At 56.1% G+C, this 15,224-nt stretch overlaps 1 protein-coding gene across 1 annotated transcript in view; it reads left to right on the top strand.

The window, feature by feature from the left end:
* The first annotated feature begins 689 nt into the window (after positions 1-689).
* Positions 690-15,224, top strand: part of VWCE (von Willebrand factor C and EGF domains) — a 29,827-nt gene continuing 15,292 nt past the window's right edge. The window contains 10 exon segments of the mRNA XM_032639671.1: positions 690-799; positions 3,784-3,878; positions 4,000-4,089; positions 4,413-4,541; positions 8,440-8,556; positions 11,104-11,220; positions 12,088-12,216; positions 13,214-13,656; positions 13,740-13,833; positions 15,060-15,142. Coding sequence (XP_032495562.1) covers positions 690-799; positions 3,784-3,878; positions 4,000-4,089; positions 4,413-4,541; positions 8,440-8,556; positions 11,104-11,220; positions 12,088-12,216; positions 13,214-13,656; positions 13,740-13,833; positions 15,060-15,142 — 1,407 coding nt within the window.

Raw genomic sequence — 15,224 nt, 5'->3', positions numbered from 1 at the left:
TGTGGCCTGAGGCAGCTGCAGAAGGGGACAAAGAGGAATCTGTGGGTTCAAGACTGTCTAGTGCCCCCTGACCAGGGAGCAGGTGGACCCACTGACCGGCGCACCCAGGGTTAGGGTGCAGACCTGTTGGCAGGCTCGGGGCCGGCCTAGAAGTGCTCAGCAGCGAAACGACCCACCGTCCCACCTTGTACGACACAGCCATCTCGGGATCCACCTAGACCAGCAATGCCCGGGGCGCGCAGCCTCCTGCTCCAGCCTTGTTCCCGGAGTCTCTTTCCTCCCCGGGCCTCAGTCTGACGCCCATAGCCCTTCGCAGGAAGCCGACTCCCAAACCCGGGCCGGGGGTGTGGGCCGAGGACGAAACCCCGCCCCCAGGGGTCCGTGATCTTTGCCCCCGCCCCGGGCTCCGCGCCTCCCCTGATGGCCACCGGCGGGCGGGCGCCTTTGCCTTTTGTGTGTTTCGTTCCGAGGTGCCAGAGACCCCCCGCGCAGTCGTCCGCCGAGTCTCCTCGCGGCCCCGTGCCCCTCCTCTCGGAGTCCCCAGCCCCCCTGCTCGGCTCCGCGTGCCAGCTCGGGGCTCGCTGGTTCGCTCCCCGCGGCGCCAGGAGGAGGGGCGAGGGCCGGCAGCCCCCTCCCCCGCGCTCGGCGCCGGAGCCTAGCCGAGCCGGGGGGACCCGCCGCCGCCGGTCATGTGGGCCGGATTGCTCCTCCGGGCGGCCTGCGTCGCGCTCCTGCTACCGGGGACCTCGGCCCGTGGCTACACCGGGAGGAAGACGCCCGGGCACTTCGGGGCCGAGAGGTAAGCGCCCCGCGCCCTTCCCCTGCCCCTCCGCGGGAGCGCTACCGGCGCGGTGCGGGGAGGCGCGGAGGGGCGTCCCGGAGCTGTGGGTCGGGGCGCCCCCCTGGGCCACTGTTCGCACGCGGGCGCAGCCCAGGAGGTCCGGACAAAGGGACAGCAGCTTGTGCTCTGGGCGGGTGCCCGTTCTGCGCCCCTGGCCGGGGCTGTCCTGATTGGAATCTGGCGGGGGGAACGGAGATCCAGGCGCTAGGTGAGCCGCACTGAGTCCCGTGGAGCCCCGACCCCTGGCGAAGGGACCCCGGGACGTGCAACCTGGTCTCCGGACTGTCTGGCTTTCGCTCCCGAACGTGCCCGTGGCTCTGCCTAGGCAGTGCCTGGCCTGCCCCGCGGCTCTGGCCGCTCTGAGGCTGGGGGCATTCCCTGTGTCCACGCTCTGCGCACGCCGTGGACCTTGTAGCCGCCGGGGTCTCTTTGGGTTATGTTTCGGTTTCCGCCTGTGTGTGCGCGCGGGAGGGGGTTGGGTGTTTTGCCCCTTTGCTTTCCCGATTGATGTCGCCCTCCCCTAGCGTCTCCTCCCGGCGGAGGCCGGGCCGCCGCGGGCCGAGCGCGTGTGTGCGTGATGCTCCGAGCTAGGGAACACGGTGTCAGCGGGCGGCCTGGCCCGCGGCCACGGCCTCGGGGGCGCGCGGGGGGGGCGGCCCCGCCAGGCTCGCAACTCGCACGTGTGTTCCGCAGCCACCGCCAGTTCCTGCTCAGATCGGCCCGGCTCCGCGGCGTGTCAGAGCCTTCCTGCCTGCCACCTGTCTCCCCGTCACCGCCCGTCCTAGGTTCCTTGGGGCGCTCTGGCGGGCGCTCGGCCCCTGCCCACCTGAGGGTGAGGCTCCACCAGCCTCCCGGGAATCCTTCCATCTGCCGCTTTGGTGGCACCCCTGTCCCTTTGAGAGCCCCATCTGAGGAGCAGGAGCTGCCGGCTTCTCCTTCCCAAGCTGCTGCCCTAATCGCTCCAGCGAGGGCGGCGGGTGAGACATCCCTGCTGCATCCCCCACCCACTTCCAGGGCCCCTTCTTCTGTGATGACTTCAGAGAGCGAAAAGGCTCTTGGAGGCTCCAGGGACAGTTTTCTGCAGACGTTTCTGTTTTGCCATGTGCCCTGAGTTTCCCTTTCTAGAATATTTGTCACTTTTGACACAGATTATTCTCCCGCAGAGCAGACTGGGTCTTTCCATTCACGTCCCCAGTGCCTGCTGCCGTGCCTGGCACATCATGGGTGCTCTATAGAACACAGTTGGGAAGGGTTTTCCTTTTTTTTGCGGACCTCTCACTGCTGTGGCCTTCGCGCCGCGGAGCGCAGGCTCAGCGGCCATGGCTCACGAGCCCAGCCGCTCCGCGGCACGTGGGATCCTCCCGGACCGGGGCACGAACCCGCGTCCCCTGCATCGGCAAGCGGACTCTCAACCACTGCGCCACCAGGGAAGCCCGGGTTTTCTTTTTAATTAATTAATTAATTAATTAATTAATTAATTTTTGGCTGCGTTGGGTCTTTGTTGCTGTGCACGGGCTTTCTCTAGTTGTGGTGAGCGGGGGCTACTCTTCGTTGCGGTGCGCGGGCTTCTCACTGCGGTGGCTTCTCTTGTTGCAGAGCACTGGCTCAAGGTGCTTGGGCTTCAGTAGTTGTGGCACACGGGCTCAGTAGTTGTGGCGCGCAGGCTCTAGAGCGCAGGCTCAGTAGTTGTGGCCCACAGGCTTGGTTGCTCCGCGGCATGTGGGATCTTCCCGGACCAGGGCACGAACCCGCATCCCCTGCATGGGCAGGTGGATTCTTAACCACTGTGCCACCACGGAAGTCCCTGGGAAGGGTTTTCTTGTCCCTAGTCTTTTGCAGCAGGATTCCCAGTTCAAACTAGGCTGGACTTCATCATCCTCTGCCCATCCCATCCCAGAACCAGTTCTAGTCATCGTCTCTGTCCCCCTCCAGGCCCGTGCACATGCAGCTCCTGTCTAGAACATTCCTCCATTCTCACTGGCTGCTCCTACTCTCTCTCCAGCCTCAGCCTAGGAAACCTCCCCTGAGCTCCTTGGGCCTCCATAGCCTGTAATGTTCCGGCACTTGTCCTGCTATGTTGTTATACCTGGTTCCTTGTCCGCCCCTTGAAGGTGGGGAAAGTGGCTTGTTCGTGGCTGGACTGCCTCACCCAGCCTCGAGCACACTGGATTCCCCTTCACTCCTTTGGGCAGCTCACTGATGCCCCCTCCCCCGTCTCAGAGATGTCACCTGGGGAATGACTTCTCTCCAGTTCCCCCCTTTCTCTTTACTGTTGGCTTCCCTTCTCAACCTTTCCCTCAACAGCCATTTATTAAGCACCTATGATGTGCCAGGCGCTGCCCTTGCTGCGGAGTTGAAGAAGAAAGATGAAGCCCCTGTCCTCAGGGAGTGGTAGGGGAGCCAGGCAATGAACGAATCAACAAACTAATAAGTAATTTAATGTCCCAGGAAGTAAGTGTTATGAAGCAGAATAAAACAAGGCACGGGTGGACAAGCAGGGCCTCTCTGAGAAGGTGACATAAGCAGAGAGACCTTTTACAGGAGTGGGGGAGCTGTGTGTGTCTGGGGAAGAACGTTCCTGACAGAGGGGACTGCAAGTGCAAAGACCCTGAGGTAGCCATCCCTGCGGCTCTTCATCCATTGCGGTCTTCTGTCCTCAGCTCTTAGACCCTCTTTGCTCTGTGTCCACGTGGCAGGCATCTGTAGGAGACTAGTGTCTGTTCTCTTATACCTTTGTCTTTGTCCTGCCTCCAGAAGGGACTGACCGTCTGAGTCATTTTTCTATGGAAACTTCCCATTGTCCTCCCGAGGAGTGGGGGTGGAGGAGGTCTCCAGAACTGTTTGTTGACTGACGTACTGACTGGCTGGGAGGCTTTCACTGCCTAGTAGATGAATCCTCCCCTTGGTACAGAATGTGGAAGGTGCTCTCTCCTCTCTTGCAGACGCCGGCTGGGCCCCCACGTCTGCCTCTCGGGGTTCGGGAGTGGCTGCTGCCCTGGCTGGGCGCCCTCCATGGGCAGTGGACACTGCACCCTTCGTAAGTGCCTGTCCCCATGCCCCAAACATCCTCCACAGCAGGGCGCTCATTCCCTGGGCTTGCCTGAGGGACAGATTGGGGGCCCCAGTCCCCAATCCCTCACCTGTCTTTATCCTCTCAGCCCTCTGCTCCTTTGGCTGCGGGAGTGGCATCTGCATCGCTCCCAATGTCTGCTCCTGCCAGGATGGAGAGCAAGGGCCCACCTGCCCAGGTAACTGGGGGCGGGCAATGGCTGATGGGAAGAACTCTATTTACGCTGAGAATGTACCAGGCACTGGGCAGTTGTGCCCTAGCATATCATTCTCAAACAACCCTATTAGGTAGGCATTCTCATTGTATAGGTGATGAAACTGAGGCACGGAAGCTAGTGTCTCACCCAGGGTTACACGGCCAGTAAGTGGCAGAGCTGAATTTAAACGCAGGCCTGTTTGCCTCCAGAGCCCCCTTCCCAGCAGAATTTAGGAGGAGCCGGGGAAGGCGGGGCGGCTGGGACTGTGAAGTGGTACGTGCTCACAGGTGCGGTGCCTGTTTCAGAAGCCCACGGACCCTGTGGGGAGTACGGCTGTGACCTCACCTGTAACCATGGTGGCTGTCAGGAGGTGGCCCGAGTGTGTCCCGTGGGCTTCTCGATGACAGAGACAGCTATCGGCATCAGGTGTACTGGTGAGAGGCGTGGGAGCAGCGGGGAGGGGGCGGGCGGGAATGAGGTCCCTTCCCTGTCCCCCCAGGACGGTCTCCGGAGAGATGCCAGAGCAAAGCTGAGCCACGAGCAGCTCTGAAGTTTAAGAGTGAGCAGGCAGGCAGGCAAACACAAGAAATATGCCCCTTCTGCTATCTCACGAATACTTATTGAGCACACCTCGTGGACCGGGGACTGAGCTGGGGCTGGGGTTACGAGGGCCATCCCTGCTCTTATGTTGCTTCAGAATGTGAGGCAGGGAGACAAGTAAGGACAATGACAGTCCCCCCCCCATAATGGGGCCATCACCTGTGGAGTGCACAGTGCCAGGGCCCACAGGGGCACAGGGAACCGGACTGGAGGTGGGCATGACCGCAAAAAGCCTCCCTCAGGAAAGTGACATTTGAAAGATGAGCCAAGAGAAACTCAGTAGTTATTCTGTAAAAGTATTATTGGTTCAGCATTTAAAAAATTCCCCGTGCACAGTCTGTTACTGTCCCCAGAGGCAGCCACCGTGACCAGTTTCTTACCTATCTTTCCGGAGAGCTTGAAAGCCCTTTTTAATTTTTTTAATTTGGATTTTGTAAAAATAACCTTTCTTCCCCTGAATATAAAAGTAAAAAATAACTTCTTTTGGAACATCTGGAAAGTAAAAGAAGGGTAGAAAGGTGAAAATAAACCTGTCCCAGAAGTCCCTACCCAGAGATGTTTGTTAGAAAATGAAGTTATTTTTTTCCCTGCCCTGTCCCCTGGGTGTGTAGGTGTTTGTGAGTGTGTATGACTGTGGGTATATGTGTGTCAGGCGTGCCCATCTGTCTGTTTTATAAAATTGGGATCATACCTTATCTATAGTTTTCCTTCATTATTTTTCTCACTTAACTTTGTCTTGCGAGTAGGAAATAGTCCTTACAGCATCATTTTTTTTCAGATAAAATATTATAGGTTTATTTAAAACTTAATTCTCACCTTGAGTATGCAAAATACAAACTCCACAAAATGTTCACTTTTTTACTTTGTAGTTTACAAATATGCAAAACAGATGTTTGCTTAAATTTATATTACGTATTTATTTTATTTTTTTTTTTTTTTTTTTGCTGTACGCGGGCCTCTCACTGTTGTGGCCTCTCCCGTTGCGGAGCACAGGCTCCGGACGCGCAGGCTCCGCGGCCATGGCTCACGGGCCCAGCCGCTCCGCGGCATGTGGGATCCTCCCGGACCGGGGCACGAACCCGCGTCCCCTGCATCGGCAGGCGGACTCTCAACCACTGCGCCACCAGGGAAGCCCTATATTACGTATTTATTAAGGCAAGGAACTATATAGAAAAAAACATTTGTTCTGCTTAAGGCACACTTGGGAATAAACCATTGTACAAATTATTGCACATCTGAAACCACAGTGCATAACAGACCGTCTGCATAAAAAGGTTAAAGTAAACCATGTGTATTTACCTGACTTAGGTCATAAATGTAGATCGGAAGACAAAAATAGATTTTCCTTGTCAAAGTATGCAGCAGTTTGAGAACTTTGGCCTCATTTGGTACCTTTAGAACCAAGGCTCACCAAGCGCCATCGTTTAGGCTATTAAAACACATTTTCTGTACCTGAATTTCTTCTTCTTCTAAGATCGTAATAATGGCTTTTAGAAGGCAAAGAGAATACAAGGTGATCTTTATGCTTACATTGCATCGAAACAATTCAGGGGATTCTGGTCTTCCCTCCCCCCAGCTCAGGGATCTAATTTATACCCTGATATCCACAACTTCCAGTCACCCCCTTGGCGTTTTGTAAGTCCAGGAATATATATTCAAGTTGGATTTAGAATTGGAACGATAGAAGATCCAGTCACAGACCCCATCTGTTCTTTGTCATTTGGTTTCCTCATGTCTCCTGATTATCCATTCACAAGTTGACTTGTTGGGAACTTGACCATGATTGTAGTGCTTTCCAACTGGGTTCCTCCCCTCACCGGGAAGACAGTGTGAAAGGTAAAAAATACTGAATTCTCGTCTGCCAGGGTGGGTCATATCCACTGTTTGGGGATTTTAAAGTGCCTCTTCATGTGTAAGGCGAGGTGGTCCGACCTCGAAAATGCCCGGTCGCACTAATGGCACTGGAAGGGGCGGTGCCCAGTGTGTTTGCCGTAGTGCCTGGTCAGTTCATCTGAGCGGGCAGATTTCCACCCACGGCCGTCCCAGTCACAGTGGTAAGGTTTCTCACCTGTGTGGGTTCGCAGGTGTGCCTTGAAATGAGAACTTTTCCGGGGCCACGACCTTCTCCCCCTCTTTGGCTTGGGCTCCTCCAGCATGCAGGAGCTGGGTGGCATGAGCTCTTGGTAATGGAGTGGTGGGACCTGCGGCTGCATCTGGTCGGGCAGGAAGGGTAGTTGGGCCCGGGGTGGGGATGGAAGCCCGGGGGTAGTGGCAGGGCAGGATGACGGTCCCTGCTGCTCAGCCTACAACATCATTTTGAACTCCTTCATGGAACTCCTTCATCTACATGCAGATGTAGCTGCTATAATCTAAGTACCCAGTTCTGTGCTATCCATCCTTAGCTTGTCTGCAGTGTTTCACTGCTACAAATAATGCTGCGATAAAGAGGCTTTTGTCAGCCCCTCTGACTATTCCCAGAAAGAGAACTATTGGGTCAAGGGTCCCATGAAGGAGTTTTGGTGCTCGCCCCCCCCCCCACCGCACCCCTTCCAGAAGGTTGAAGTACTTTCCAGACACACTTCTCATTGCAGAGGCAAACTGGACCAAGGAAAAGCCAGAGACCAACGTCAAAGCAAGTGCAGGGAAGTGGGGCCCTGGCCACCATCACAAGGGGCCCAGTGGGATCGGGTGAATCAAGGTGGGCTTCTTAGAAGCGGTGGGTGTGGTCCCAAAAGTACCTGCTGTGGGAAGAGCAAGAAAGAACGGAGGTGACCAGCAGGCATGGGGGCCAGGGGGTGGGAGGGAGGCTCAAGTGGGCAGAGTAGACTGGAGTGGGCGGAGCTGACCTCATAGGTTCTCATGGTTCTGAGATAGGAAGGGCTGCCTTGAAGCGGGGCTGGGGAGATCTGTCTCCCAGCCCCCTCCCCCCTCAGGCCTGAAGCACTACTTGGATCCAGTCACCCCACCCCGGGCAGAAGCTTCGGGACTCCTTTGCGCTCTATCGCTGAGCCTTTACCCACCACCTCTCCAGCTCGGCCTCACGCTGCCCCGGCGGGAACCTGAGCTTCAGCCAGACTGGGCTCCCGGCGGTCCCTGTGCTTCCCAGAAGCTTCTCGGACACTCTGTGCTCTATGGGCCCCCCTCCTGATGCCTCTTGGTCCTCTCAGTCCACCTCCCTTCCAGCACACACCTGCCGTGGCCGGGCGGTCCCTGGTAGGGCGCATACCGCCGGCCGCACGCCGGCCTCTCGTGGGTGTGTGTCGTGGTTGTATGTTGTGGCTCCTACGTTCTCAGGCTGCAGCCATCTGGAGAGTCAGCACTGTGTCTTAGTGACATTTGTGTCCTCGGCAGCCCCCTTCCAGGTCTGCTGCACGCAGGCGGTGCTCAATAAGCATTTAAGGGAATTTAATCAGCCTTCCTGCCCATTCCCCCTGCCCTTTTGGGGTTGCCCTGCAGGTGGGACCACTGGAAATAGTTCTGTCTCAGCCAGCCTCTCCGTGTCTGTTCTGCGTGGGTCAAAAAGAGACCTGGCCCCTCGGCCTCTTCTTTCTGGGGGCATCCCTAAAGCTGTATGACTTACCTGGTGCCTTCTTTCTTCCTGGGGTGGGGGTGGGTTCCACCCTGCTGAGGGCAGGCCCCGTGTGGGCACAGGGTCCTCGTGGGGTGCATATTCTCCCCACACCCGAACCACGTTCAGCGTGAGCTATGCAAGAGTGTTTCCTCGCTCCTCAGACATCGATGAATGTTTAAGCTCCTCTTGTGAGGGCCACTGCGTGAACACAGAAGGCGGGTTCGTGTGCGAGTGTGGGCCGGGCCTGCAGCTGTCTGCTGACCGCCACAGCTGCCAAGGTGAGTGGCTCTGCAAGGGGTAATGATGGTGTCGTTGCCACCGCCGCTAGGCTCTGATGCTGAACTCACGGCCCTGCCAGGCCCAACGCGTGCTCTCCAGGCATGATTGCGTTTCAGCTTCACCACGGTCCTCTGAGGGAGATGCTGTTCTCATCCTCACTTTCTGGATGAGGCTTGCCCAAGGCCCTTCTGTCAGTAGGGGCAGAAGGAGTCGGCTTGTATGCGGGTGTGTCTGACGCCAGGGCCTTTGCTCTGGACCACGACTCAGTAGAAGCTGCTGCTGCCATCACTGTAGGGTAGGGGGGTGGTGGGGGCGAGGGAGCGGCCGAGACTCACCAGAAGGAGGAGGCCACTGAGCTGGGGGAAGGCTGAGGGGGCGGCTGACACGTCTCGGGGGCTCTGTGGGAGAGCCGTGCTGCGACAGTCACCTCAGCCACCTGCCGGGGTGCTGGGCCGGGCTCTGGAGACACACGGCCAGGAAGAAAACATCCTGCCCCCCAGCGACCTCCCCACTCCCCCCACCCCCGGTCTGGTGGGAGGGGAAGAACAATACGGTCGGGTCGAGGGGCTAAGTGCTGTGGGAGCCCAGGGGAGAGAAGGAATCTTTTCTCCAAAGTGAACAGGATGAGCGAGACCTTTTCAAATAATGACTCATTCCTTAAAAATGATTTTTATTTACAGAAATTATGTCAGGAAACATTCTCTCTTTAACAAGGCAACTAAGACAGAAGCTCCCCTTGATACTGTGGTATCATTTTCTGGGTGTTTGAAATTTTCATAAATTATTTTAAAAGTTTTTTTTTTTCTTCGATACGCGGGCCTCTCACTGCTGTGGCCTCTCCCGTTGCGGAGCACGGGCTCCGGACGCGCAGGCTCAGCGGCCGTGGCTCACGGGCCCAGCCACTTCGCGGCACGTGGGATCCTCCCGGACCGGGGCACGAACCCGCATCCCCTGCATCGGCAGGTGGACTCTCAACCACTGTGCCACGAGGGAAGCTCTTTAAAAGTTTTAAAAGTCATGGCCCTAGCCCCAGGCCATCTCTCCCACGCCCAACCTCCGTGCTCCCTAGAGAATAGCCCTGGTGTCTTAGTATCTGCTTGGGCTGCTATAACAAAATAGCACAAACTGGGTGGCTTAAACAACAAAAATTTATTCTCACAGTTCTGGAGGCTGGGAAGTACAAGATCACAGTGTTGGCCCACTCAGTTACTGGTGAGGGCTGTCTTCCTGCCTTGCAGACAGCTACCTTCTCTTTGTGTCCTCACAAGGCAGAGAGAGAGCAAGCTCTCTCATGGCTCTTCTTCTAAGGGCAGTAATCCCATCATGAGAGCCCCACCCTCAAGACCTCATCCAAACCTAATTATGTCCCAAAGGCCCCACCTCCTAATGTCATCACATTGGGGGTTAGGGCTTCCATTTATGAATTTGGAGGGAATGCAGTTCATCCATAGCACTAAGTTATCAATCTGATGAGTGCCCTGTCTGCCTCTCCCCAGTACGTGTACGTACACACATGTGCACTTACAGAGATATGACGATAAGAGATGGGTGGCTTACAGTTGTTGAACTCCTGTATTCCTGGCACCATGCTAAGCATTTAACATGCATTTTCTCAATTTTGTCCTCAAAATTGTCCTATGAAGTTGGTACTGTTTATTTCCATTTTCCTGGTAGGAGTACTGAGGCTTAAAGAAGTTAACTTTCGCAAGATCACATTAGGGCTTCAATGTGAACCCAGTCATTCTTCTGCCTGCTTTTTTCCCTTCAACAATCTGTCATGAAAACCTCTTCACATCAGGGTCAATAGACTTGCTTTATCCTTTTCAGCTACTACCTGGTACTTCGCAGTGCAGATATCCCGTAGTTTACTCACTCTTCTCTTACTGATGAACATGCAGATCATTTCCAGCTTTTTCCCAATTTCAAACAATGGCTTGGGGAAGCTTTGACAGAGGAGGTAGTATAGAAGCTGAGTTTTGAGGTATGAGTAGGAGTTTTCCAGCCAGACAAGATGGGAAGGTATTCCAAGCAGATAGGAGAACATGGGCAAAGGGGGAGGGCCACAAGAGTATGGTGCCTTTGGAAGATGGCAAGAATTTGGGCCAGAGTAAAGGTGAGAGGCAAGGAGAGAGGTGGGAAAGGCAGCCCAGGACTCGTGGTGCTGCACTGGTGCTTGTGGGAGCCTTGGAGGGATTTTAAGCAGAAAGTGGCCTGATCAGAGGTGCCCTTTGGTCAGAACATCCTGGGGGCTCTGTAGAGGGTGGCTTGGGAGGAGCACAGGAGGGGCAGAGAGACACACAAGGCTGTTATCCTCCAGGCCAGAGACAAAGCCCAGGGCATCTGGGCTAGGGTATGGCAATGAGGGTGGAGAGAAGTGGGCTGGTCCAGGGAGGACTTAGGAGTTGATAGACTGAATGTGGGTGGTGAGAAGGAGAGGGGTTACGAGTCGGGTAGGAGATAGTGATGAGAGAGGTAGGAAGAGAGGGCCACCTATTTCCAAAACTCCACGCGGAAATGAGCTCCAGCTGTGTCCTGTTCCCTTCCAGACACTGATGAATGCCTTGGGACCCCCTGCCAGCAGAGATGTAAAAACAGCATTGGCAGCTACAGGTGTTCCTGTAGAACTGGCTTCCATCTGCACGGCAACCGGCACTCCTGTGTAGGTAAGGCAGGGGACCCTGTTGTCTTCACACTTAGGCTGCCAATCAGGAGGACGGACAGGGCGAGCCCAGGGACAGGGAAAGGTCAACAGTCTGGACCTCCTGGTTCCCTGGAGCCCGCAAGTGCTTGAGCCTTTGCTCAGAGCCTGCCTTTCCCTGGGGTTGGCGTGGCTCCTAATGGAAGACCCCGTCTTGGACTTTTCCTGGCCACGTGCCACTTTCATCCTGTTATGTTTCTCTTCCACCCTCTCCCAGATACACCCCAAGGATTCCTCTCTGCTCACCCATTTTCTTGGCTGCCTTAGCTCCCCTTGGTAAATAAAGCACGTTATGTCTTGGTTCCTCTGGTTTAGAAGGAGACCCCTGTTTTCCCAGCCCATTGCAGAAATTTCCAGAAAGGGATTGGCATGTTTGGCTTGAGCTTGGCTCATGGGTTGAAGGTGGGGTCCCATGGGCCTGAAAAAAGACCTTGTTCTAGCAGAGTTGGGTGTTTGTCCTGAAGCCTGCCCTGAGCAGTGTGGTGATTTTTGAGACTCTTTTTTCAGAAGGGCCCATAGCACCTGATGCCCAACAGTGGGTTGGTGGAAGGTTTGGAGGTGAGATTCCCAGTGGGGCCCATCCCCACCAGCCAGCACTTAATCATTGCTGCACAGTGCTGGGGTATGAGTCACTGGTGCCTTCATTAAGGAGACTAGCACTAGACTTCAGCCCCACTCCCAGACATCTGAGTCACACTGGCACCCTGGGGCAGGGAAGGACCCCATAAGAACATGGCAGGGAGACTCCCCCAGCCTTTTGGGGTGAGGGATGGGGGAAGAAGGACTCGGTAGCCCCGATAAGGCAGCCGTCGGTAGCGAGGCTCTCCCGCAGATGTAAACGAGTGTCGGAGGCCACTGGAGAGGCGAGTCTGTCACCATTCTTGCCATAACACCGTGGGCAGCTTCCTGTGCACCTGCCGACCTGGCTTCAGGCTCCGAGCTGACCGAGTGTCGTGTGAAGGTGAGCGCTGGGCCCCGCCACCCGGCGCTGGGCCCCGCCTCTGGGCCCCAGGCCCCACCCTCCCGGACCGGGCCCTCTTCCTTCCCCCTGAATTTTTTTTCAGTTCATCTCGTTTGTTATTTCCAACATCCCCCTTTCATCCTTTCTGTCTCCTTCCACTTCTTTTCCCATTCTTTTTTTTTTTTCTTTTTTTTGCGGTACGCGGGCCTCTGACTGTTGTGGCCTCTCCCGTTGCGGAGCACAGGCTCCGGACGCGCAGGCTCAGCGGCCATGGCTCACGGGCCCAGCCGCTCCGCGGCATGTGGGATCTTCCCGGACCAGGGAACGAACCCGTGTCCCCTGCATCGGCAGGCGGACTCTCAACCGCTGCGCCACCAGGGAAACCCCGCCCTCTTGTCTTTCTGTCTTTCACACTGTTGGGCAGTTGCTGTCCATCTGCAGGGAAAATGTGCACTGTTCCTAAGTGTGTGTGTGTTTGAGTGTGTGTGTGTGTCTCAGGGGAGGCATCCTCTTGGAAGCTGGCCTGTCTGCCATGGGCCCAGAGAGGACCCTGGGCCCTTCCTCCCCCTGAGCCTCTGCATCTCCTCCTGGGAAGCCACAGCTGGATGGGAGGGTCGGGGACACACTCCTGACACTCCCAGGTCGGATCCCTGAGGGCTTAGAGAAGGTCTGCGTGGTTCAGGAAAGCCCGAGTCTCCTTTGCGGCCGGCGAGGGAGGGAAGGGATTTTGCTGCACGAGAAGCGGCTGGGCCTCCCGCATCGCCAGCGTGTAACTTCGGGCTGCTCGTGGTACTTTTTCATCAATCTTCTTCCCCGATCGTCACCGCAGCCCCATTAGTTTGAGGTTGAACTGGTGATATTAGATCTATCATGTTGTTGAAGAAACTGGCCCAGACACATTCAGTGATTTGTGGTGGTGCGCCTGAGTCCACGCCCCTCGAATCTCGCCTCCTGCCCCCGCTGCCTCCCTGCAGACACCTCTGTGTTTCCGTTTCAGCTTTCCCCAAAGCCGTGCTGGCCCCATCTGCCATCCTGCGGCCCCTGCAGCACCCCCCTAAGATGCTACTGCTGCTTCCGGAGGCAGGCCGGCCCGCCCTCTCCCCAGGGCACAGCCCTCCTTCTGGGGCTCCAGGGCCCCCAACTGGAGTCAGGACCACACGACTGCCATCTCCCACACCTGCACTACCCACGTCCTCTGCTTCTGCCCTGACGCAGCTGCTGTCCGCCCCAATGGCCACCCCAGTGCCTAGTCCCTCTCCGTTGGGGACCCTCAGACCTCCCTCACGAATCCAGGAGAAGGTGGTGGTGACCCCTTCCTTGCCCAGGGGCCCTGAGGCCACGCAGCTGGCACCAGGGCCCTCTGCCTGTTGGCACCTGGGAGCCATGCATGAGTCCGGGAGCCGCTGGACAGAGCCTGGCTGTTCCCAGTGCTGGTGCGAGGTGGGTGTGAGGGGTCCCCCCGGGCTTCCCTGGTCTGGTGTCTGGGGCATTGTGGTGGCTGGAACTCCAGTTTCTGCTTCTAGGATGGGGAGGTGACCTGTGAAAAGGTGACGTGTGAAGCTGCTTGTTCTCACCCGATTCCCTCCGGAGATGGGGGATGCTGCCCATTGTGTACAGGTGGGAGCTGGTCTGGGGAAGGCTGTGAGTTTCTCACATGGTACTGCCTCTTCCCTTTCCTAGCCTTTCTGCAGCTGAAAGGCTGTTCTCCAACTTCCGTGTGTCACCTGAAGGGTGATCCCTGGGCCTAGCCCCCAGAGCTTCTGATTTAGCAGGTGCTGGGTAAGGCCCGGGAATTTGCATTTCTAACAAGTTCCCAGGTGATGTTGACGCTGCTGCTTCGGGGACCACACTTTGAGAACCACTGGTCTGTGCTCTCAAGGGGAACTTTTGACCTTCCGGGGATCCTTTTTGAGCTTCGTTCTTTCACTTATTCCTTCATTCAGCAAGTTTCTCCAGACCCACTCTGCAGTCCCCTCCCCTGCCCCTGTCCCCCTCCTACTGCAGGAGTAATCGTTTATAAATTCTACCCCTGTTCTGATTCCCTCCCACAATCTGCTGACAATTTTTCATCTGCTTCCCATTGCTGTCAGGATAAAGACCTCAAATCTTACCCAGTCCTTCAGCAGAGCTCCGTCACACTCACCCTGCGCGCGAGTCGCTGGGAGTCCTGTTAAAATGCACGTTCTCATCCGGTAGCTGTGGGGAGGGGCCTGAGCGGCTGCATTTCTATGAAGCTCCTGGTGGTAAAGGTGTTGAGGTTGCTGCACTCCAAGCAGCAGTGAAAAAATCTTCCTAAGGGTTAGAATGAAAAGGCAACTTGCTGATTTTCTTAATGATAATTGTGATTTTTTACTGTGTCCCTACTGTGTACTAAGCCCTGAGTGTAACTTGCTGGGTACATTCCGTCTGAGGTTGTACATCCTTCCAAGTCCCCTGCAGGGCATGTGGTGGTATTTCCATTTTACAGTAAAGACAGCTGAGTCCCAGAGAGGTTGAGTGACACATCTGGGTCCAAAGCCACTCAGGTGACAGGCCAGGTTTGGAACCTGGGGCTGTCTGGCTGCCTTTCCTGCCTTATGGCAATAAAATGCCATGCTTTCAACACAGTTCTGGGTTTATCAGACATAAATGGGACCCTCCCAGGGCACCCTGTGTGGGTGTCTCCTGTAGTTCTCCAGGGGTCTTGGGACCACACCGTTCTGAGTACCTAGATCTGTCACTCCTGGGGCATCCGAGCCAGTGAGAGAAGGTTCCAGGTACATTATGCCTGGAAAAGTAATGAGACCTCAAGCTTCCTCTACTTTAAGAGGTCTGATGTCTCCACTCCTGTTTGTCTTTCAAAGGCTGTTTTCACAGTGGCGTCATCCGGGCTGAAGGGGACGTGTTTTCACCTCCCAACCAGAACTGCACTGTCTGTGTCTGTCTGGTGAGCATCACAAGATCCCTGAAGCCTCGTGGGTGTTTTCTTAACCGTTGGGGCTTTTAGAGGAAGGGGGAAAGACGGATGT

Source organism: Phocoena sinus, chromosome 8 (genome assembly GCF_008692025.1).
Source record: "Phocoena sinus isolate mPhoSin1 chromosome 8, mPhoSin1.pri, whole genome shotgun sequence".
Classification (NCBI taxonomy): domain Eukaryota; kingdom Metazoa; phylum Chordata; class Mammalia; order Artiodactyla; family Phocoenidae; genus Phocoena; species Phocoena sinus.
This window is presented reverse-complemented; position numbering and strand designations above follow the sequence as displayed.